At 37.6% G+C, this 25,604-nt stretch overlaps 1 protein-coding gene across 2 annotated transcripts in view; it reads left to right on the top strand.

The window, feature by feature from the left end:
• Positions 1 to 25,604, top strand: part of PDGFD (platelet derived growth factor D) — a 248,706-nt gene that overhangs the window by 145,256 nt on the left and 77,846 nt on the right. Inside the window, exons 2-3 of one of the 2 annotated variants that reach the window (XM_012455329.3) lie at positions 14,226 to 14,412; positions 18,189 to 18,369. In XM_012455329.3, the coding sequence (XP_012310752.1) occupies positions 14,226 to 14,412; positions 18,189 to 18,369 (368 nt within the window). Of the gene's footprint in view, positions 1 to 14,207; positions 14,413 to 18,188; positions 18,370 to 25,604 lie in introns of both variants that reach the window. The other variant, XM_012455321.3, reaches the window with a different exon arrangement.

Here is a 25,604-nt window from a genome sequence, read left to right as displayed (position 1 = left end):
AGTTCTCCTTTACTTCTAGGCACCATTCTATTCTAAGTTAGGTCTGGCTAAGAGAGGAGAGTTCCCTGGACCCCTTCACAGGACTTGCAACAGGGGTGTGGCTCACTAACTGGCTACTGCGCTCAAACCCTTGCAGGAGGGGGAGCATACAGGTGAGTGGGTGCCCAGATGGGGCGAGTGCTTTTTGCTCCAGCCACACAGTAGCATCTAAGGCTATGTTACAATTAATGCTCTTTTAGTAGTTGCCAACCACAGATTTCTAAGTGTTAACCAGCTCAGCAGAGGGTCAAGATGACAGCCCTTTACACCCCACCCTCTTGGTACATGGGTTCTTGTCTGGTATTCAGGAAGAATCAGGTTACACAGACTTGAAGGATCGTGAATGCAGAGGTCTTATTGTGTGATAGAGGTAGCTCTCATCTGGATGGGGAGCTGGAAAAGAGAGAGAGTGGGAAGATTATTTTCTCCTGGAGTCTCCGACTATCCAGCTACCTCTCCAACATTCAGATACTTCTTTTCTCTCCTTCTCCGCCATGCTGCTCTGCTCTTCTGCCAGTAGAGTTTAGGGTTTTTATGGGTACAGGTGGGGGACATGGCGGGCCAAGGTGGTTTCGGAAAGAGCAACATTTGGGTGGGAAAACAGGGATGTGAAGTTCTCCTGTAGGGCCGCAGGCCCAGGCTTGTGGGTGGAGCGTTTGCCGCAGAAGTACCCTCTTCTACCCAGTATTTCCTGCCTCCTGTCCATATCATGACTATATGGTTTTCTTAGGCCATTCTTCCTCTCCTGGTTTCCCCTGCAGAGCTCTAAATATTGCATTGCTAAAACTTTTATTTTCCTAGGTTTCAGAGAGAGAAACATGAAGTGGAGCCCCACCAAGTCAAAGTGGGCGTGTAGCATGAACAAAAAAATAAGCTTTAAAACCACTGAGATTTAGGCTACTGTAATCTGTCCTTTCCTAACTAATGCTATTCTGCTGGAGTAATATTAGGCAAGTGTCCATGGAGGAGACGCAGTTGTCTACATAAGGATATTTGAAAGATTTGTTAGCATGAGCTTTGACAAGGAAACAAAAGGCTTGTTTCATTCTAAAGCACCATCCATCGTATGACCTAGCATTGACTTAGTAATAGCTTTGGGAAAGAATAAAAGATCTGCTTTAAAATCATACAAAACTCTGTTGAATAAAATGATAACAGCATGCATTTATCCAGAAAAGTATAATCTCTTTTATTTTCTCCAAGTCCAAATCGAAGCCTTTTTCACATTGAATTGCAAAACTCTTTTAAATCACTTCTATAATTCAGTATTGATACATACCTTCAAAGTAACATTACCTTTTCCAGAACCAGTATATGTTACTATGATTTGCTCAACATTGCACTTTTAGGACTCTAAATAATTTTGAGGAATATCAAAGAATGCTAGGAATTCATCTGAATTTTCATTACTTGTATCATTTTCTTTTAACTTGGTATCACTAGATGTTAAGTAATTCTCTTGAATACCTCTAACTTTTGACAGGTAACTATTTAGCACCATCACAATGCCGGAATCATTTACATTAATCTTTCATAGGTTTACTAATTCTTTGGCCTATCCCGAAACATTTCATAATTTCTACTGCTTTCAATTGTATTTTCTGAGAGAGGCAGGGAATTTATTTCTTGGAGCATCAGTGAGAAATCAAAATACAGTTTTTACTTTAATACATTTTCCCAGCCTTGGTCCCATAAAACACTTTGATTCATTTTTTTAACCGCAGAATATGCATGTGATATTACATCTTCATTTTTTAGTATATTTACATTTTCATTTCTTTTTCCATACTCATTTATCTTCACAAAACTTTATAAATTTTCATACTGCATCATAGTACAATCTTTATAAATGCTTTACAAGTGACAGATATCTAAAAACGTTATAATTCTTCCATATACTATCCTACCAAAGATAATATTTGAAGTTGAAATCAGATGAACAATTATCTCCTACGTGTGACTAAATTTACGCTCACAAAATCTATGAAAACTATGTCCCAACTTGCTCCTCTTCCTAAAAACTGGACAGTTACATTTAACAGTAGTCATAAGATAGTTCCCTATTTTAAAATGTTAATGTGAAAAAAAAGTACTTTGCAGTGCAGTGACTTTGGTATTAAAAAGTTATTTAATCCATAAATAGCACTGAAGCCATATCATTTAATTAACATTTATTTTAAGTATAATTATAAATATACATGTGTTCATTATGTAATATATAACTAATGTACATATTAAATATAGTCAAGTTTATACATATCACAAGTGATAAACCAAACTGACTCTCAGTTAGCTTTCTTGTAGGAATCTGTGAGCCCTTTAGTCAGAAGTGAGTAAGAAAATGCTTTCATCTTTGTCTACACAGACCAGCCGTTTAAGCATTAGGATATTTTATCATCATTGCCTCAGATCCACACTGTTCAATGCACATCAGCTTTATTGGATTAACTGCTTCTTAACGTTACTCTGGAAAAATCCTCATTCTGGACAATATTTATAAAAATGTTGGTTTTTCTATAATAAATTTTCTCTAGAAAAAGTGCTAAATCTTGTTACTCCTGGATATGACTTTTCTATTTTCCCTGTTAATTTTCTGTATCTCTGAGCTATGTTGGCAGTGGTTAAAGCACGTGTTTTTGTCATTGTGGTTGTCTTATTCTTTTCTGGGTGTTAAGTATTATGGAAACGAATCCCTATTCAGGAGCCTTAGATACTGTAATACTTTCTGCCATGCTATTCAACATTTCCCTTCACCCTCACAGTTCTCTTTTATTGTTTCATTTTTTTCACATTCTTTTCATGTAAATGGCAATATCACAACACAAAAAGACTACCATAGAAGAAAAGAGAATTAATTATCAGAGAATTAATTAATAGGAGCTGCCATAATGTGATAAAACGTAGCATGGTTATTTGGAGCCAATCTTTATCCATAGTCAAATATTCTAAAAATTAGACCAAAAGTCATTTCAGGAAGGTAAATTATATATCCATTTTAATATTTTACAATCATTTCTGTAATCTACCTATAAAATACAGCTATTTTGAAGGAAAGAATATGATTGTTCACTGACGTACAATAACAGATTTTTGTGCATTAAAAGATATAGTGAGGTGAAGAATAATAATTATCAATGTAATACTTTGGGAATTATTATACTCCTGATGAGTGTTTATGACAAGTATTCAACAGGAATTTATGGTACTTTTTCATTACTTCTTTTTTGGTAGACTCAGATTCTTGAAGAAGAATAATTTTGAGCTTAGGGAATAATCAAGTGATTGCAAAAAACATTGTCTCCAAATTGTTGCTGTGAGCATGGCTGTTTATATAACATCAATATCTTGGTTTGTGCCAAAAAGTGCTATAATGTTTTTTAAAAATATATATGTAACTGACAAATAACCAACTCCTTCTTCCCCAGATCTTTATAAAGAGTAAGGTTTCTGTATTACTACTGAGATCTTAGAAAAATCTCTGCTGGAGAATTCTAAATAAATGTCTGATGTTTAATCAGCTTTGCTCATGAGTTTCTTAATGGCAGGCCCTAGACTGAGCACAGGTGGATGTTGCTTTTGGAAAGCTAATGTGAGCTGGTGGAAGACTAATTCTCAGTAGGAACATGTGTTAACCAAAAGTTCCTTAATGAAGACCAGCCTATTAATAGTCCCAGGAGGACTTCAGTTCATTGATTGCAAGCTTCGGTGCGTTAGCAAACACTAGGGGGAAAAAGCTGAAAAAGCTTGCATGCTGATTTTTAAACTAACATTGTTAGAGTCTAATTTTCACCTTTATCAGTTCACATGGTGAGACTCCAACCCTGTACTTTTTAAGTTAGGAGATAATTCATGGAAAATTATCTAATTAAATTCAATTTAATCCCAGTTGTGTATTTTAGGGTCTGTTGTACAAATTGACCTATTCATTTTTAAATTAGGGACTTCCTGCCCTAATCTCTTTTCTATTCTCCATCTCTCTCATTTCTTTTTTGCTACTTCAATAAAACACTGCATGATGTCTTACCAGTTAAGGTACTGTTTTGCATCCTAGGACACTTTTCTATGTTTTGATTATTTGAGGAAGAGTGCAGAAATTATTTGAGGTGATTGAATAATAATAATGCATTTGCAAGACACAGGACTGATTTTGATTCATCTTGCTGAGCTTGCTGTTCTAAATTAAATGGTTGCATAGGCTGAGAATCTATGGAATCTAGTCAGTCACTGATTTTGTATATTGCTTAATAAATCCAAGAGCAGCCCCACATATAACAGCAAACTCTTTTACTTTCATTCCAACATTTTTCTTCTTTCCTTTCAGAGTCACAACTTTTTAAAGTATGGTAGGGCCCAGCTGTGGTGCTGCTGGTAGGTTGTTTAATGGAAATAGGACAGAGTAAGAAGTAGTCATTTCAGAATTAATATCTAAACCAGATGGTAAGCAGGATCATTTCAATGCAGCTCTTCCAAAAATAATACCTTAATGTTTAGGCTAAATGTGTTCTCACAAATGTAGGGTTATATAAATATGTATTCCCAGGCTACATAAATATGAATTCCTTTTTTATTATTATACTTGAAGTTCTGGGATGTAAGTGCAGAACATGCAGGTTTGTTACATAGGTATACATGTGCCATGGTGGTTTGCTGCAGCCATCAACCTGTCATCTACATTAGGTATTTCTCCTAATGCTATCCCTCACATAGCCCCCCACTCCCAGACAGGCCCCAGTGTGTGATGTTCTCCTCCCTGAGTCCATGTGTTCTCATTGTTCAACATCCACTTATGAGTAAGAACATTCGGTGTTTGGTTTTATGGTCCTGTGTTAGTTAGCTGAGAATGATGATTTCCAGATTCATCCATGTTCGTGCAAAGGACATGAACTCATCCTGGTTTATGGCTGCATAGTATTCCATGATATATATGTGCCACATTTTCTTTATCCAGTCTATCATTGATGGATATTTGGGTTGATTCCAAGTCTTTGCTATTGTGAAAAGTGCTGCAATAAACATACGTGTGCATGTGTCTTTATAGTAGAATGATTTTGGGTATATACCTGGTAATGGGATTGCTGGATCAAACGGTATATCTGGTTCTAGAACCTTGAGGAATTGCCACACTATCTGCCACAATGGTTGAACTAATTTATACTCCCACCAACAGTGTAAAAGCATTCTTATATGTATTTCTTAGAAATTAATTATTTGGGTATTTTAAAATTTCATTTCTGGTAAAACTGCCTTTTATTTGTTATCTCTAAATATCTTTCAGGTTTATAATAATAATTTGCATTATTATAATATGCATAAATAACATGCATTATTTGTAGTAGTAATTCATCCATGTATGTTTTTAAAATATATATTTTGAGTGTCTCATATGCCCAGACTGGCAATGTAATGGGGTTACATTGATTAACAAGACGTAGTTAAATTCCCTCAGGAATTTAATTTTCTCTAATATGATTTTTTTTTTTTACTTTCCTTTGAAACTTTAAAGAAATTATAGAGCACCTTTGAGTGTCTTCAGTTTTTATGTCTTACATCTACATAGACTCAGGAAGAAGTCTTTACTTAATTTTAAAGAGAGCAAAAGGTAGAATACGTTGTTTCTACATTAAAACATTTATTTCAATTTCTTCATAATGTTTTCAACACAAATTTTTGTGCTAAGTGGATAATTATGTGCCTGGGACACTTTTCTAGTTGATGAGAAATAGAGATTTTTCCCAAATAATATGGATTAGAATAACTTGTTGTATTACCCATTTGTATTCTTTTTTCAGATGATAGCCTACAACTATATATAATATCTATTATATATAATATTAATATAATAGAATGTTACATATAGTTACTAAAAGTGTCTGACCACTTACACATTGAAGATTTGAGATTTGAGATTTTATTTTCTGAGCATTGTTTAATCTTACCTATTAACTGTAGTCAAAGCACTGGCATTTCTGTCCCCTTGGAGGAAAACTATTGAGGTATCATTTCATTTCAGACCTGGAAGGAATCTGAAGTGCCACATTATTCAGCCCCCACGTGTATTAGGTTGGGAAACAGAAGCCAGAGGGATGACATGGCGCGAATAATGCTGCCGTCTGAAATACGGGGGAGGAGTTACTAGGACTAGAAAGAGGCAGAGCTGAATTCAAGACTCAGCTCTTAGATATGTAAAGCTTCCGTTCTTTGGGCTTGCATTAAATCACTTTAACTTCTCTGTGTTGCTTTTGTTACCTGTTAAAGTAACAACAAAAGAATTTTTACAAAAAACAATGAAAATATAATATTTGCTTTCTATTTTGTCAACTTATTTCTATGATGGACTTGCAAAATGGGTGTTTGTAAACTATACTGCATCCCACACAAACTTAGGTTACTATGGTTGTTTAACAACAGAAGTGGGACTGTATAGTTTACATATCATTCAACTACATTCCAGTCAAACATTGTTGCTATGACATAGGATTATGAAACAGCACTTTTATTAATGATATTGTGTAAAAAAAAAAACTTTTTGCAAGTTTGGAATTTCCTGATTCTTACTTGCTTTTGGCTTGTAGCTGAAAAGGGTTTGTGACTATCAGTCCTACTATTGGTTCCTGGCTGTCTTGGGACAAGGGACAAATGGGCATGTCTGTGGTGTTCCACTGAGTTTGAGATGGCACAGCCTGCAACTATATCACTGTTTGATCTAAATTTTAATTTTTACTTCAACAACTATTTTCCTTTTGCATCTTACATTGTCATTTATAATATTATGATATGAGAAGAAAAAAACATTACCATTATTCATAGTTTCATTTCTCCTTAAGCATTATTGTAGATGATGATGGATTATCACATACATTTATTGGGGCCAGGGGTGAGTTCTTCATGAATGGGGAAAGCTGGATAAGGGGTGAGACTGTCGAAGAGAGTCGAACACACCAAGCTGTGTAGCCTCTTGCTCTAGGACATTGTATAAATGATGTCCTGGAGGAGGTTCCAAGGTCAGAAATAGACAAGTGAGTCTGAGACAGTGAAACGGGATATTTCCCTGACTCCCGTTGTAGGACATGCAACAGGAATGTGGCTCCTTTTGTTTGGCTGTCATGCACACTCAAACCCCTTACAGGATGGGGAGCATGCAGATGAGACCCCTGGGCTCCATCCCCACGGCAACGTCTAGGGGTGAGTATCTGCGACTTCCAAAGTCCAAATAAGCACGTGATACAGTGTGCTCTTTTAGCCTTGCTATCCACAGACAGCTTAAGTGTTAACCACTTCCATGCCCTCTTGGTACCCAGATCCTTGTCTAGCATCCAGGAAGAATCATGTTGCATATGGACTTGAAGGATGAATGCTGGGGTTTTATTGAATAGTGGAGATGGCTCTCACCAGGATGGATGGGGAGCTGGAAGGGGGATGGAGGGGGAATATGCTCTTCCCTGGGGTTTGGCTGTCCAACAGACGGTCTCCTCTCTAGCTGTCCCCAGCTGAACTCCTCTCAATGCTCAGATGATCCTTCTCTTCTCTCTGCCACGCCATTCGGCCATTCTTCTGCATTTCTGTTCATTTCCTCCTCATCTGCTTCTGAAGCCGGGGTCTGGGGTTTTTATGGGTATAGGACAGGGTGGGGTGGCAGGCACAAAGCAACTTTTGGGCACAAAAACAGGAATGGCTGTTCCCATTTAGGGCTGCGGACTTCCAGCGTTGAGGGTGGGACCTTTGCTGGGGAACCACCCTCTTCCACCCAGTATTTCCCTGTCTCCTGTTCGTATCAACAAGTCATCAGTCAAGGACAGAAGATGAAAAATCAGACTTGAGTTACAGAGTCAAAGCAAGGAGGTAGCAGGAAAGTCAGGAATAAGAAGCAAAATAGAAAGCGTGACATGGTCAGTGGTTCTCAAACCTTAGGGTGCATCAGAATCACCTGGGAGGCTTATTAATATGTATAGTGCTTGGCTCCATGCTCAGCATTCCTGCTTCAGTAGGTCTGGAGTAGGGCCTGAGAATTTGCATTTCTAACAGACTCCTAGATGATGTTAATGATGATGCTCTGAAGACCACACGTAGCAAACCATTGGTCTAGATGGATTTCAGAGATAAGTGATAGTGCCTACAGTGACTTTCATGAGCTCCTGGGATACTTGGTTGGGTGAGCTGTTTGTTAAACAACTGGGAATAAAATTGAAAATTATATAACATTTTAGCTTTTAAAAATTTTAATTGGCTATCTTTAAGTCAAATGCATAGCTCAGAGTTTATGAAGATGTGTACCTTTTCCTGTATTGAAATGTAAAATAAAGCTATATTCTTGTTATATAAACATACATAAAAATTATTCCCTCTGTGAAAGGTGATTTTTTCCCCCTATTTTTATACTTTAACAGCTAGTACAGTGTTCTGGTTAAGCATGTGTGCTCTGAAAATAGACTAAGGTCACATCTTGATTCCACCATGAGCTTTGTGGCTGAGGTCACACGTTTCTTAAATTCTCAGAACTTCCTTTGTAAAGTAGGGATATTACCAATGGCATAGGGTTGTGGTAAGGATTTAATGAAGTAATGGCTTTAAACCACTTATTGGAGTACCTGGCAATAGTAATTGCTGCAGAAATGTTAGCTGTTATTGGAACACCAAAGTAAATGCCTTTGTTTAGGAATGTGACTTTATATACAATACTTCCGTAGTTTTCTTAGGTTTAACCTGATAGGTCCTTCTTTGTATCTATAATTCATTATAACTCTTCTGTTAAGAATAGCCCTGAGTTGGCATGCAGTTTATATGTAAATAATATGATTTAGAAGTGGATTACAGAGAACAAAGAATCAAAATTGCCTCAAGCAAATTTCAGACTAAGAAGGAAGAACACTTTCTCTAGCACAGTGATTAGAAACATCTACTCTGGAACCAGATTGCCTGGCTTGTATTCTGACTCTACTTTTCACTAGCTCTGTGACCTTGAGCAAGTTACTAGACCTCTCTGTTCCCCAGAATCTTCATTTGTCAAATGGTGGTAATGAACTGGGCACAATGGCTCATGCCTGTAATCCCAGCACTTTGGGAGGCCAAGCAGGCAGAACACTGGAGATCAGGAGTTCAAGACCAGCCTGGTCAACATAGTGAAACTCTGTCCCTACTAAAAATACAAAAATTAGCTGGGTATGGGTGGTGCATGCCTATAATCCCAGCTACTTGGGAGGCTGAGGCAAGAGAATTGCTTGAACCCAGGAGGCAGAGGTTGCAGTGAGCCGAGATTACACCACTGCACTCCAGCCTGGGCAACATAATGAGACACAGTCTCCAAAAACAAAACAAAAAAATGGTGGTAATAATACCTATTTCAAAGTGGTTATAAATATGTATGGGCATATGTATACACACAAGAGATCACCTATATAAACTGATTAGACACTACTAATGAAGTATATAAATTGCTTAGAACAATGCCAGGCACAAAATAAGCATGATTAGCAGTATTTGCTGTTGTTCATATTTTGTTTGTTCGGATGTATTTTTGGCAGAATTTTTTAAGGAAAAATAATCTGAAATACTGTTATTTTTCCCCTATAGTTGAATATACTGCAGCATAGGTCTGTGACAAATTTGCAAAATTGAAAACAAATATAGTCATACCTCAGTATTAATGAGGGATTGGTTCCAGAACCCCCTCCCACTCCACATACCATAAAGATACCAAAACCTCTCATATAAAATGATGTACTATTTGCATATAAACTATGCATATCCTCTTTTACAGCTTAAAATCACCTCTAGAGACAATGTAATGCTATGTAAACATTGTTATACTGTATTGTTTAGGGAATAATGCCAAGAAAAAAAGTCTGTACGTGTTCAGCCCAGACACAAACATCCTTTTTTTAAATAAATATTTTTAATTTGAGGTTTATGAATCCATGGATGTGGAACTCATGGATATGGAGGACTGACTGTACTGTCTTAATCAAACTACATAAGAAGAAAAGTTCCTCTCCCCACCCCTTCTACACTTTCATAAAAATGTAATTGGTATTCATTGATAACCAGAGTTAATACCTTTAAGACAGTATAGACTTTAATGATGTTTTAGAAAAAAAAGAGGCCCCTTTCATACTTACAAAATTTCTAAAGTGTACTTTTAAAGGATGTCATTGACTTTATTATTGCCAAGTTCTATGGTATTTTCTCCATCTCTTGTCCCCTGGTCTTGCTCTTGCATGTGATTTTATTGACCATTCTGTCCTTGAAATTGTCCCTTTTCTGGTCAGCCTGACTTACACACAGCTTCCTTCTCAGCTATTGCTCCAGACAGGCACTTCTTCTGTCACCTGCCACTCCCAGGGTATGTCTGCCAGCACCAAGCTTCACCTGTTCTTCTTAGGACACTTCTTCAGAGGGATCACTGATTCCCAGGACCTCCTCTCCCCTCTCTAAGCTGAGGCTTTGTGTCTGATCTGTCCTCCCAGCTAGCTCTACAACCCCTAAAGTGTGCTAAATTTCCACTTGAATTACTCATCACCACTTCAAAACCAAACTTACATTTCTCTAAAATGTTTCCCCTGGCCGCATCCCTGAACATCAATAGTACCACACTGAGCCCAGGCTCTAGGGTTAGCATGCTGCTGCTACCGCTGACCCACACTTTTACATTCCTTTCTGAAAGGTCTTTTCTATTTTTCCCCCAAAGTGGCATCACTGTCACCTGCCCTTCTAGAACAGGACCTTGTTACCCTCACCTCTAGCTCCTAGGAGGCCTTGATGCTGCAGGCACTCTCCCTCCAGTTTGTCTATTGTAGAACCAACAGGCTAATCTTCTTTTTAACAAACTATTCACCACACTAGGGCTGTTCTGTTGTACACATATCAAGTGCAGATGTTTCTGCCTGGCTTTCAAATATTTCCATAGTTTCTTTAAAGCTTGTAGCCCTTAGGTCTCACTTGAGCCATCCTGGACTCTGCTCTGGCCAGGCCTCTTGCAAGGATCGTATGAACACACCTTGAATTCTCCACATTAGCCCTTGCTACTCCCTTGGCCTTTGAGCAACCACAGCATTTACACTCAGCACTTAATATTCCCTTTTGCCTGTTTACATTTGTGTAGTATTCATCAACTTTGTTTTCCAAATGTACAAAGATAAGAACCATTCTTTAAACATTTTAAAATTATATTCTAACCTAACATAGCAACTGAAACTATAAAGAAAGAATATATAATACCCATGAAAGAAACCAAAGAGAAAATATGCTGCTTAATTCCCTTATACAAATGAGGAATCTGAATACCTGAGATAGATATTTTTAAATTTAATAGTTATATATTTAGACTTATGGTTACCTTCTGTGCATGGCAAATCATGGCTGCTTGCCATTTATATTATTGGCATAATGTTTTTTTTGGAATAAATTTGCTTTTGATTGAAATATTAATTTAGAAAGAAATGAATAAATTAATTCATAGCACTGGAGGTATGAAAATATGGCAAAAGTTGTGAGAGTAATACTCAAATGATAGAAATCTTGAAAATACTATAATACAATATGGTTAATCTGTGCTTAATAAGTAATTGTTGATTGACTAATAGCTCAAATCAGTCAATCTAGAAAACCACGTTCAGACCTATATTAGTCATTTTTCACATTGCTATAAAGAACTACCTGAGACTGGGCAACTTATTAAGAACAGAGGTTTAATTGACTCACACTTTCATATGGCTTGCCAAGCCTTGGGAAACTTCCAATCGCAGGAGAAGGTGAAGCAGAAGCAAGGCCCCTTTTACATACAGCAGGAGGCAGGGGTTGTGGAGGACCACCACACTTTTAAGCCATCAGATTTCATGAAAACTTGCTCATTATCATGAGAATAGCATGGGGAACCACTCCCATGATCCAGTCGTCTCCCACCAGGTCCCTCCCCTGACATGTGAGGATTACAATTAGAGATGAGATTTGGGTGCGAACACAGCCAGACCATATCAAGACACATTTCCTCAAAGCCCCGTATGACAAATAGGTAGACACTAATTTTCACAGCTAAACTTTAAGCATAAGATCAAGGGAAGAGAAAAGACTCAATGGGCAAAAATGATTTTCGGCTCCTCAGGAGTTATCTGCTTGTTGGAAGCGGTGCCATGACTGTAGGCCACTGACTCTATCTAGAGGCAGGGAATGAGGACATCCCTCAACTACCTGTTGCTTTTCCTCGGACTCTCTCTCACACACAAAGTCTAGCTGGACAAGCTGCAACACATTAACATTAAATGAGTCCCTAAAAGTTTAAATTTCCACATACAAAATCATTTGCAAAAGAGACTTGTACTTCGCCTGCCAATTCTTATCCTCTTTCTCTTATTTTTGGAAGCTCTAACAGCCACCCTCAGAAACCCTACCTTATAGTGGTTTCCTCCAGCAAGCTTAGCTCCCCTGACCAGGCTCACTGAATTATAGGCCTCAAAGTAAACTCCCTGCAGGAGAACATAAATAGACTGTGGCTGGAGGTCTGTTTATGGTGGGGCCTAAAAAGCCAAAATTTGAAATGCAACAGAATATGAATATTGGGAGGGATAAAAAGGGGATCCACTGTATGATGCAATTATGATAAAACCTACCCAGAGTTACGCCAAATTCCACAGGTTATAATCACAAGCACCACAATATGATACTCATTTGAGACATCAGCTGTAAGTTTGGGGACCTCAGATCGTTTGCCCTTCTGACCAATTGGGTATAAATTTGAGAGTCCATATAAGCCCCCAGGTTTGATATTTGCTAGAACAACTCACAGAATTCAGAAAAACACTATACTTACAATCAAAATTCTGCTATAAAGGATATAAATCAGGACCAGCTAAATAAAGATGCACATAGGATAAGGTCCAAGAGGGTGCCAAGCATGAAGCTTCTGTGTCCTCAGGACACATCAGCCTCCTGACACATCAATGTATATCCCCATTTAGGAAGCTTACCCAGGTCTTGGTGTCCAGAGTTTTCACTGGAGTTTCATTATGCAGTCATGACTGATGGAATCATTATCAACATGAGTGAACTCAATCTTCAATCCCTCTTTCATCCCCAGAGGTTGGGGGAGAGATCAGGTTGAATATCATATGGCTCCCAGCCCTAACCCTTAATCACATGGTTGGTCTACCTGGCATGGCTGACCCCCATCCTGAAGCTATCTGTGGGCCCCCAGTGAGTTAGCTCTTTAGCATAAACTCAGACGTGGTCCCAGGGGTCATATCATGGGTAACAAAAACATTTCTATCACGTGAGAAATTCCAAGGGTTTTGAAACTCTCTTCCAAGAGCCCAGGACAAAAACCAGATAAATTCTTTTTATCTGGGTAACAACATAGAGAAAATACAATAGGAACTGGACCTATTTTCAGTCATAGAAGAACCAAGACAAAAAAATTATGATTTTTGATGGTGGAAGGATGAACTATTTCAATCCATGATTTTAGTATGATTTTAATCCATACTAAATGAACTGCAGTTCTGAGACAGTTGTTAGTCTTTCCTTGACAAAAATGATATTAAGAGAGCATCCGAAGTACAAAATTAGACATGAAGGGTGGATTTGGGAAGAATTTAGGGAGGTGAGGGATACTGGAAGAAAGATGTGTTGTTTCTTTAACCAGAAGGTTACCCATTGGAAAAGGTCATTTGAATACAAAATAAATGGTCATTAAACATCACTAGAGTCTTTTGTTTTTCACTCATTCATTCATTCAGCAGTCTTTACTGAGTATCTCAGATGCTTGTCACTGGACATAGTTTGCTACATGATCAGTGTAAGAAAAAAAGTTTATTTGCATTTCATGGAAAAGGAGGGATGAACTATTTGAAATTATTTGCTGAATATAATTGCAATCTAAATGAACCTGAATTCTGAGATGGTTGTTAGTTTTTGCTTGTCAAGAAGGATGTTAAGAAACCCTACTCTCCAAGTATGAAGTATTAGACATCAAGTCTATATTCGTGAGGAATTTGGGTAGGTCAAGAATAATAGTAGAAAAATATGTTGTTTGTTTAACCAGAGGCTACCATTTAGTCTTAATGTTTTTTAGCAAAATTAAGAAGCGTTTTGAAATGTGATGTGTTATAAATTGTTCTCTCTTTTTACTTTCCTGTAATTGGAGCAACATACTAATTTCTACAAGTTGTGACTACTAACAGAGAGCAATCACCTCACAGACTTGTACCGAAGAGATGAGACCATCCAGGTGAAAGGAAATGGCTACGTGCAGAGTCCTCGATTCCCGAACAGCTACCCCAGGAACCTGCTCCTGACATGGCGGCTTCACTCTCAGGAGAATACAAGGATACAGCTAGTGTTTGACAATCGGTTTGGATTAGAGGAAGCAGAAAATGATATCTGTAGGTAAGTGGGGAAAAAGAAAACCTTTTAGGGTACTATTTCAAGGTGAAAAAAAAAAATTTAAAGCATCACATCAAACATTCCTTTTGAACCTTTTAAATGGACCCAACATGTGTCACTTCTTTTTCAAAAAGCCTTTATGTCAACCCTAACAGAGAAGATAGCATAGATTGCTGCTGCAGAGGGCCGAATATCCTGGCAGGACTCACAGAAACTCACTTGTCAACTGTGAGGACTGCGTGACCTCCAAAGAAGGATGGAATCCGGAGGTCCTGTCCTTTTCCAGGCATAGAACGGCATTTGTGCACAGGTATCTAGCATTCCGGGTCACCTGCAGCTGCATCATGTGACCCTGGTCAAAGCCTGCCATGGGCTTAGGGAGCATAAACCCCTGCCCGGTCCAGCTGATCCAGGCTTTCGTAACCATAATGAATTATGTCAGCACTGGGAGACGATGGGTGGGGAAACCTCTCAGGGTCTGACCCTGAGTTCATAGAGTGAGGGCTTCATATATGGGAGGGAAGGAAGAGAAAGCCCATCCCAGATTCCTTGTGCTCCACAGAAGGGTCTGTTTCCTGCAGTTTCTGGGTCACAAGTAGAAGATGAAAGCTGTGTCTGATAATCTCCCTTCTTAGCATATTTATCAAAGAAAGCCTGGGCTGTTGTTCTTTCAATGTCTGCTCACAGCATTTAACTCACTTAATTAGCATGTATAAGACTTGAGGAAGATTTTTTTTTCTTTTTTGTGCTTTACTGCACACACTTGTTCTGCATTGCCAATGAACTACTGAACTGCTAAATCCTTTCAGCAGGTTTATTTTTCTTTGAATAATAAAATGAGGTGCCTCAAATTTGGTTGTCCTCTGTTGCATGTTTATTATGCTGACAGCTTTTATTATGTTGCTATTTTGCTGAGAATAACAGCAGTGACTATTACTTTCTAGGACCACAGAGGGTAATGTATGCCAGAAAGCAGAGATGAATACATTAAGGAAGAGCCAGTTAATATTTACAAAGAGGATAAACTAATGCTGATCGTGCGTCTTTTCAACCTTGAAAAAGAGAGCTAATATTCTGTGCTTAAAAAATCATAAGAAAAAAAACACTATTAAAAGATTATTAAAGGCGATGAAATGAAGGGTACCATGATCTGTTTCTGCCCACAAAACACTTCTGATACCAAATTTGTGAGGTCAGGGTTTTTTCCCCACAGCAGTTAATTCTCCAACATCTGCTGGTATTGTCCCATTCAATTCAATTCTGACGCTATCTGGAATCAGTGTCAGATGCCACAAGTTAAGGCACGGTCCCACAAGACTGCTTCCATGTTCTATGTCAGTTGCAGCTTCCAAGCCTCTCCTACTTCTATCAACCAGCTATAAATAGGGGTTCCCAAACCCCCTTCTTGGGTTGAAAAATTTGCTAGAACAACTCACAAAACTCAAGGAAATACTTTCCTTGCTATTACCAGTTTATTATAGAGGATGCAACTCAGGAACAGCCAAATGGAAGAGGGACATGGCAAGATGTGTATAAAGAATGCCTTCTCTGGGTTTGCAACCTTCCAAACACCTTGATGTGTTCACCCGCCTGGAAGGGTATTTATGGATGTCTCATTGTGTAGGCATGATTAATTAAATCATTGGTGACTGAACTCCATTTCCAGGCCCTCTCCCTCCAGAGGTCCACAGGTACAGCCAAAAGTTACAACTCTCTAATCATGTCTTGTCTTTCTCGTGACCAGTCCCCATTCTGAAGCCATCTAGGGGCCTTCCAACAGGTGCTTCCAAGAGGCAATGAATTTATTCATTAGGATAAATTCTGGTATGGTTGGAAGGGGGCTTATTATGGATAACAAAAGATGTTCCTCTTACCCTAACACTCAGAAATTCCAAAGATTTTAGGAGCCTTGAAAAAAAGACCAAATATTTATATTTCGTGTTATCACAATATCACAGAAGGGAAGCCAGGTCTCTACTACTGAGCTGGAGTTTTGATCCCAGCAGTGAGTCCTTTTGACATTCTTGAAAATAGGAGAGGAGGACTCAGGATGGTTTCCTTTCTGGACCATTCATCAAATCTAGTTGCTCCTCAAAATTTATAGAAGGAAATAGAAGGATAGCAGGTAGAAAAGAACAAAGAAAGAAGGGAAAGAGACCAGAGACTTGTCTCAGAACCCTCCCTAAGAAATAAAATAGTCCTCTGTTGACTTCAGGTTTAGAGTTAAAGTCACACCGATGTGTTCTTTAAACAAAAGTGACCTATTGTGTTATTAAAAGTTTCAAGTATACTTATGCTTTGTGCAGTAAATGTGATTTACTCACATTGTATACAAAATAAAATGGAATTGATTTCCTACCATCTGTTCCAAAGCCTCCTTGATGTTTACATTGTAATATTTTATTGCTTGAATAATGATACTTTGTTAGTGCTTTTCACCTTCCAAGCACCATACAAACATTAAGTAATTAATTTACACAGCACCCAAGAGATATGAAGCTGGTAAAATTATATAAGCCTTCTTATTTTATCCATAAGAAAATTGAGGCAGTGGACATAAGGGCCTTGTAAATCACTGTTAGAGAAATTTAGTCACAATATCATTCTTTTTTACTTTCTCTTTAGATCACCTCGCCCAATCCAGTAGAGACCTGAGGTGCATGAATAAGACCAGGAAAGCCATAATTGGTATCTCTATGTTTTCAGAAAAAAATGTTTCTTATGATGATTCCTTCTGATGATTGTGACAGAACTCTGTAATATGGTTGTGAGACTTCTGCCACTGTTCCCTCTGAATGTCCATCATCTGCCTGTGACTTTAGCATCTGAAGTCACTGTGGAAAAGGTAGAGTGCAGGAATCACATATTGATGACCAAAACTGAAAGAAATAGTTAAGCTTATCAAGTAGAATCGTCTAACATCTTAGGGAGCTGAAAATAGAATAAATGCTCCCTATAAGATGTAAGCTGTGTCCTACTATGTAATAGAATGAGGTACCACTTTGGAGGTACTTCGAAGACCAAATAGCCACAAGGATGACTAAGGAGGTTTTTGCTGTCCTCTTCAATCCCAGGATTCTACTGTCTCCACCAATGCCACAAGTGCACTATGGTCTTAAGCTCAGTCACACGCTGGTTTAACCAGCCCAGATTTTTCCAATATTGGTTAGCAAATATCTCTCCTCAGTTACATGCTTTCCCTTATGATAAGTTTCATATCTTGTGATGTGATCCTTCCAAAAGATAGTTTCCAAAAAGAGCATATAGCAAATCATGTGTGTATTCATTTATTTTCTGTAATAACATTGCTGATTTTGTAAGCTATATAGATATAGATCATTTACTTTCTCAAGAAAGCGCCGAATGAATTAAATTAATTCAGAGTGGATATTTGTTTCAAAAACTTCATATAGTTAATATATGGGCATATAACTAGAGCTACATCTCCTAAAATATGCCAACAGATTATACTTACTGGTTTTTCCAAGAAAACTTTCTAAAGCCAGATGCTCAGAAAGTAACCCATTTTTATTATTGAAGATTTAGAAACAGTCATGGCTAATTGTATGTAAAGCTTTTCTCAGAATAGATTACTGAAGTTTGAATTTGCAAACCTAATCCAAAAACCAGCTTTCCTTTAACATTTTTGTACACTATAATTTTCATTTCAGATTGTAGTCATGAAAAATGACATATGCTACTTTTAATTTCTCAGTGAAAGTATGAATTTCAAAATCTACTTTAATCAAAACATGTTCATTATGTCCAATTGATTCTAGGTATGATTTCGTGGAAGTTGAAGATATATCTGAAACCAGTACCGTTATTAGAGGACGATGGTGTGGGCACAAGGAAGTTCCTCCAAGGATAAAATCAAGAACAAACCAAATTAAAATCACATTCAAGTCCGACGACTACTTTGTGGCTAAACCTGGGTTCAAGATTTATTATTCTTTGGTGGTGAGTAGCTTAACCACTTTATGATTAAAAGCAGACACTGGTTTCATGAAGTATAAAGATCAATTTTCTATGATCAAATTCAGTGAGGGTGAGTGAACTTCATTAATTCCTTATGACATGGTTTGTTCCTACCTTATGCTCAAAATGTTAAAGTCCTTGTTAGTAAGAAATCCCATTTTGGATCTATTAAGTCAACCATTGGGCCATGCATTTTGAAAGACAGCATAGTAAATAGGAAAAGGTAAATGGTTTAGAGTAAAGCAGATACTACATTGCCTTTTGATTCAACTGAAGCAAGGTAAATGTATAGTCAAATAGAAGGTATGTGAGAATTAAACTTGTTTTCAGAATTAAAGCTAAAGAAAATAATTTCTTCTTTTGGTTTGAAAATTTGTCTACAAATTCTATCACAGAAAAAAAAAGTCCTGATAATTTTAATTTCAATTATGACCCAGATTTGGGAAGGGTCTGTGTTATAATCATAGAGCCTCAGGGCTCGCAAGCATCTGCAAAATCAAAAGGTCCAACTCAGGACCCAAGAGTGTGAATCCTGTTGGCTACAATCTTGCTTATTTGCAGTATTTTCTCTACTTAAACACCTCAGCAGCCATTCTCAACTGTAAATGGTTCTGACTGGTAGGAAATATTCAACATTATATTGAGCCAAAATCTACATTGTAGTTAATTTTAGTTGTTGGGTCACACACAATCAATCTTCTTTACTTATTCATACATTAATGAAACAATAGTAAGTTCCTGTTCTTTGTCAGATACTCTGATAGATTAGTAGATACAAAGGTAAGGAGGACAGACAGGGTCCTTGAACCGTCTGGAGCTTATAGTCAGGTAGAGATGACAAAAAATTTAAAAGCTATAAGAGACCAAGTGCAGCTGCTCATGCCTGTAATCCCTACACTTTGGGAGGCTGGAGTGAGAGATCTCTTGAAGCCAGGAATCTGATACCAGCCTGGGCAACAAAGCAAGACCCTGTCTCTACAAAAAAAGTAAAAATTTGCCTGCTGTAGTGGCATGTGCTTATAGTCCCAGGTACTGGGGATGCTGAGGCAAGAGAATTGTTAAGCCCTGGAGTTTGAAGCTACAGTGAGCCATGACTACACCACTGCAATCTAGCCTGGGTAATAAAGCAAGACTCTATCTCTAAAACCAACCAACCAAACAAACAAAAAAACAGTAACAACTGAGAAAGATGCGTAATAAAACACAATAACTGAATGCTGTAGGTCAGGTTCACAGAGACATTTGGATGATTTTGTCTATACATTAACATAAATATCACTGAATCCTTCAGTTATTTGTAGCATATTACCTTTTGGGATCAATTTTCACTTTCTTTAAGTTTGTCTCTGTCCCTTTTCCAAGTGTGAATGACAGAATAGAACAAGTACTATGAATGGCATCAATTTATTGTTTTTTAAATTTTTTTCTCTTAAGAATTAAGTTTTTAGAAAAGGAAAAATCTTGCTTTAAAAACATATATAATTGGCTTTTTTTTTTTTACATGATGGTGAATTATTAAACAGTAAGTGAATTCTACATCAGAACATTGTAAATGAAAAAATAACATGCAGTAACCCTGGTTCCAGTTTTAATTTGAAAATAATCCATCAAGCGTGATTTACTTTATTGCAAACTCATGCAGTTCTGCTCAGCATTAAAATTGAAGTGTGAACCTTTGGTTTCTACATTCATTTGACTTTTAATGTGTTCAGTGATGCATCTGTTCTCAATTGTTCATGGATGGAGCAGGGTTGGCATGTTAGAATGGTGTTGGATAGGCTTAGAGAATATTTTTTTTTCCTTTAAAATATCAAGCACTATTAGTGCTAATGTTTGGTTATGAGTAAGTTGAATGGTCCATAATTAGAAACACCATAACACCAACATAATACCTTTAAGACATAACAACCACTTTTGTAGAAAGCAGTACGAGTACAGGTTTAAGGGAGAATGGATACTTTTGTTTGAGGTGTTTTGGGTTATGATGCAGTCTCATAACTCATTTCTTAATCAGTTTTAGGTGGAATATTGGACTGCCTCTACAATTTGGATGTGAACCAGTTTGACATCACTCCTCTGGTTTATTTGCTTCCACCAGTACATTCAATTGTGTGTTTTTTCTTGTTTGAAATGATGTTATTACAACACTTTTCTGTATTTTTCTACTGGCCTGTTGGTCTATGTCCATTGAGAATAGCTCAGACTCTTTCTCCTCCTAATAGGCTTCTGGCCTTAAATATGGTCCATTAAAGCCAAAGTGTTTTGGCAGACAAATTTTAAGAGAGAGAATGAGCTTAACCTCCAGTTATGTAGAGACTCTAGATTGTGTGGCTTTTTGACAAAACTCTTCTGTTTGCTTCTTGGCTCAGTAGGGATAGATTACATATGGCTTGACCACTATACTGGGAAGATCACTTTACTCATATTTAAATTTTACTTGGAGAGGCTTTAAAGCAGGGTTTATAAACTTAAGAGACCAGGCTTGAAACTGGAAGTGAGCCAGGTATAAATTAATAGGGAGACAGTGGGATTAAAAATGGCAATCCCTCTTCAAGTGTGTTTAAATAATAAATTTTAGAATGCTAAACAAATTTAGGAGCCAGAGTTAGCTGTTTTGTAACCCCTACTTTAAAGAATAGTAGGTGCAAGAGAAATATGGGCCTTAAGAATAGTTCGTGGCTGGGTGTGGTGGCTAAGACCTATAATTCCAGTATTTTGGGAGGCTGAGGGAGGAGGACTCCTTGAGTCCAGGAGTTTAGCCCATCCTGGGAAACAGAGTGGGACCCTGTCTGTACAACCAGTAAAAGAAAAAAAGCCAGGTATGGTGGCACACACCTGTAATCTCACCTACTCCAGAGGCTGAAGCTGGAGGATCGTGGGAGCCCATAAGGTCAAAGATATAGTGAGCTGTGATCCCACCACTGCACTTCAGCCTAGCCTACATGAGAATGAGACCCTGGGGGAAAAAAAAAAACAAAAAACCAGCACATGAAAAGTCAAAGTGCTCTTGGAAAATGGTGAGGAGTAGCTGTTAGGATAAGTCATAGGTCAAGATCACCTCCCTTCTCATCTCTACTTCTCTACCTCCATACTCCCATGGAACATCTCTGCTCTTGCTGCCTCAGTGACTTTCCAGGTATACCTGGACTTTTTCTGAAGCTGTAAGACGTATGTATCTAGGACTGCAAGAGCCTATTTCACTAGAATCACATCCACATGGTTCATGCTCATAATGTTTTTGGAAAAGTGCAATATATATTTTTAGTCAGGTTTTTACTCTATCAAGCTGTAGAGACTAATGGATAACATCAAGATAACTTATTTTTGGTTGGGAATGATGCTTATATTTCAGTTTTGTTTGATGTGTGGAATTCAATCTTCTATCTTCTTTCAGTGTGTATCACAATGCCCTGCCAGGGCGTGGCAGCATAGCCATAAGGGACCATTGCCTTACTGTAAATCATACCTTAGATTGAAGGCAGGATTCACCAGTAAGGAATGGTGCAATATTGAACAGATTTCTTATCCTTTGGTTTTACGTCTTTTAAATGGGGATAATAATTGGAGTTGGTATAAAAATTTTAAATGATAATACTTAGCACAATACCTAGGATGTATTAAGTGGCTCAGTAAATGATGACAATGATTCTACCTTTTACCATCACAAATTATGTATATATCAGTCTCCTCCAAATACATGGTGATCTTCTTTTTGAGGTTAGGATGTGTATCTCATTCTTATGCATAATTCTATACATTGCCTTATACATGGCTAGACTGTGTGTTTGTTGAAATGACCCTTTCTTGAGAAACTATGATTCATAAAAGTTGACTGATTTCATTTTCTTGCTCTCCTGCTCAACCTTCTTTTCTGATTCTACCCTATTAAAAATAACAGATATCTTCAGAAAGCGTAATTAAGCAGAATGCATAACATTGTCAAATACTTAGTAGCAAGATATGATTATCTAAATAAATTAGGATCTCCTGCCACAAATCTAGTTTATTGGAGAACCAATGAATGGTTTGATGATAAGGAATCTTTCTGAGACCACTAAGTAGATTATTAGAAAGGTGTTCAATTACAAGGCTCCCAATGGATAGTGTACAGAGAAGTGAACAAACAAGGTATGAATGTCAGCTCTGCTGCATACTGATGGCCCAGTTTTCTCATCTGTAAAATGGTGATAATACTGCAAGACATTAGGCTGTTTTGAGGACTAAATTAGATAACTTTTATAAACCACTTTGGCTGGAACTTGTTACTCAACTGTCTGTGGCTATTATGATTATCATGATCACTGGTCTTATTATTAACATATCAGGTAACAGACAGTCCTGTATGAATAGCCCACTGGCAGGTGCACACACGTGTATGTGTGTGTGTTTAATGTAAGAAACATTTTGTAACATTCAAAAACAGAAAGTCAAGTCATTTGAAAGCTTGGAAAGCTATTCAAAACCTTTCTTGTTTTATTAATAAAATCTAGTTGGTTGGAGAGAGATCCAAGATGGCTGACCACTAGCAGCTCGGGATTGTAGCTCCCAGTGAAAGTGCAGAGAACGAGAGGACGCCACACTTTCAGATGAATTTTTGTTGCTCACGGACCAGGAGATTCCCAGTGGAGGAGCCCCACGGGTCGCTAGCGCGACTCTTGTGGCTGGCGCAGCGGTTTTGCTGGCGCCTCAGCACGGCAGTTCTTGGTGCAGAGTGAGCGGGACTTGGTCCCCTTTTGGCCGATTCCCGGGCAGAAAAGCACCATCAATCTTAACACCGCTGTTTTGGCCGGCGCAGTGGATTGCTCAGATTTAGGCACTGGGAATCAACAAGTTGGATGTCCACTAAGAAACCTAATTTGAAAGCCAGAAATCACAAAGACGACAGGTGGATAAATTTACAACGATGGGAAGAAACTAGCTTAAAAAGGCTGAGAATACCCAAAATCAGAATGCCTCTCCCTCTACAGGGGATCACAGCTCCTCATCAGCAACAGAACAAGGCCTGATGGAGAACGAGTGCGTTCCATTAACAGAAGTAGGCTTCAGAAGGTGGATGATAAGAAACTTCTGTGAATTAAAAGAACTTGTTTTAACCCAATGCAAAGAAACTAAGAACTTTGAAAAACGGTTTGACGAAATGCTAACAAGAATAGACAATTTGGAGAGGAATATAGGTGAATTAATGGAGCTGAAAAACACAACACAAGAACTTCGCGAACTATGCACAAGTTTTAACAGTCGAATTGATCAAGCAGAAGAAAGGATATCAGAGTTCGAAGACCAACTTAACGAAATAAAACGAGAAGTCAAGATTAGAGAAAAAAGGATAAAAAAGAATGAGCAAAGTCTCCAAGAAATATGGGACTATGTGAAAAGACCTAATCTACATTTGATAGGTGTACCTGAATGTGATGAAGAGAATGAATCCAAGTTGGAAAATACTCTTCAGGAGATTATTCAGGAAAACTTTCCCAACCTAGTAAGACAGGACAATATTCAACTCCAGGTAATACAGAGAACACCACAAAGATATTCCTCAAGAAGACCAACCCCAAGGCACATAATCTTCAGATTCATTAGGGTTGAAATGAAGGAGAAAATACTAAGAGCAGCCAGAGAGAAAGGTCAGGTTACCCACAAAGTGAAGCCTATCAGACTTACAGCAGATCTCTCAGCAGAAACCCTACAAGCCAGAAAAGAGTGGGGGCCAATATTCAACATCCTTAAAGAAAAGAACTTTCAACCCAGAATTTCCTATCCAGCCAAACTGAGCTTCAAAAGCGAAGGAAAAATAAAATCTTTTGCAAACAAGCAAGTACTTAGAGATTTCACCATCACCAAGCCTGCTTTGCAGAAGCTTCTGAAAGAAGCACTATACATATAAAGGAGCAACCAGTATCAGCCTTTCCAAAAATATATCCAGCTAGCATCAAATGGCAGTATTAAACTCATATATATTATTAACTGGATAAAAAGCCAAAACCCATCGGTACACTGTATCCAGACCCATCTCACATGCAACGATACACAAAGACTCAAAACAAAGGGACAGAGGAAGATTTACCAACCAAACGGAGAGCAAACATAAATAAATAAATAAAAAGCAGGAGTTGTAATTCTCACCTCTGATAAAATAGACTTTATAGCAACAAAGATCAAAAGAGGCAAAGAAGGACATTGCATAATGGTAAAAGGATCAATGCAACAAGAAGAGCTAACTATCCTAAATATACACGTACCCAATACAGGAGCACCCAGATACATAAAACAAGCTCTTAAGAACTTATAAAAAAAGACTTAGCCTTCCACATAATAATAGTGGGAGACTGTAACATCACATTGTCAATATTAGACTGATCAACGAGACAGAAAATTAACAAGGATATCCAGGACTTGAACTCAGACCCGGAACAAGTAAACTTAATAAACATTTATAGAACTCTCCACTTCCAATACATAAAACATACATTCTTATCAGTACCATATCACACCTATTCCAAAAGTGACTACATAATTGGAAGTAAATCACTCCTCAATAATTGCATAGCATTTCATAGGTTTAAATGAAATATTGGTTAGCTGCTTATTTGTTATTTTCTTCCCTTATTCCTTCCTGTCTCCATTGTTAAGCATAATTATTGGCATAAAAGAGGTTTTCAATTCCCATTTTTAGACTGCATTCTAGCCTGGGCAATAAAGCAATACTCCCGTTCTCTTTCCCTCTTTCTCTTCCTTTTTCCTCTTCTTCATTCTTTTTTTTCTTTCTCTCTTTCTTTCTTCCTTTTTTCTTCAAAAGAAAAATAAATAAATAAATAAAATCTAGTTTATTTTGTACATTGAAATTTGCTAATACCCATTATAACACTTTCTAAAATAAAAACCTATTTTGTCATACCAGTTGCTTAGCTGTGTATATCTCTGTAGTTAATTAACTTCAGATGATGCAGTTATTTTTATTGAGAATAAAACTCAAATGAAGAATGGTTTTACATTAAAATGATTATTTAAAATAGAAAAAAAGAAGAAAAGGAAGAAGATGGAGAAGAAGAGGAGGAGGAGAAGGAAGAGAGGAGGAGAACAGCCCAGGAGTTGAAAAAGATAAGATTCTCAATTATAATAACTTTTGCAGACTCTAATTTTGCTCACCTAAAATTTTCCAGTTGGTGAAACAAAAACAGTATTATCAACAACAAAATAAAGGTGAGCAATTCATCCTC

The sequence above is a fragment of the Aotus nancymaae genome, unplaced genomic scaffold (genome assembly GCF_030222135.1).
Source record: "Aotus nancymaae isolate 86718 unplaced genomic scaffold, 86718_ANA_hifiasm-v0.15.2.pri h1tg000012l, whole genome shotgun sequence".
Taxonomy (NCBI): Eukaryota; Metazoa; Chordata; class Mammalia; order Primates; family Aotidae; genus Aotus; species Aotus nancymaae.
This window is presented reverse-complemented; position numbering and strand designations above follow the sequence as displayed.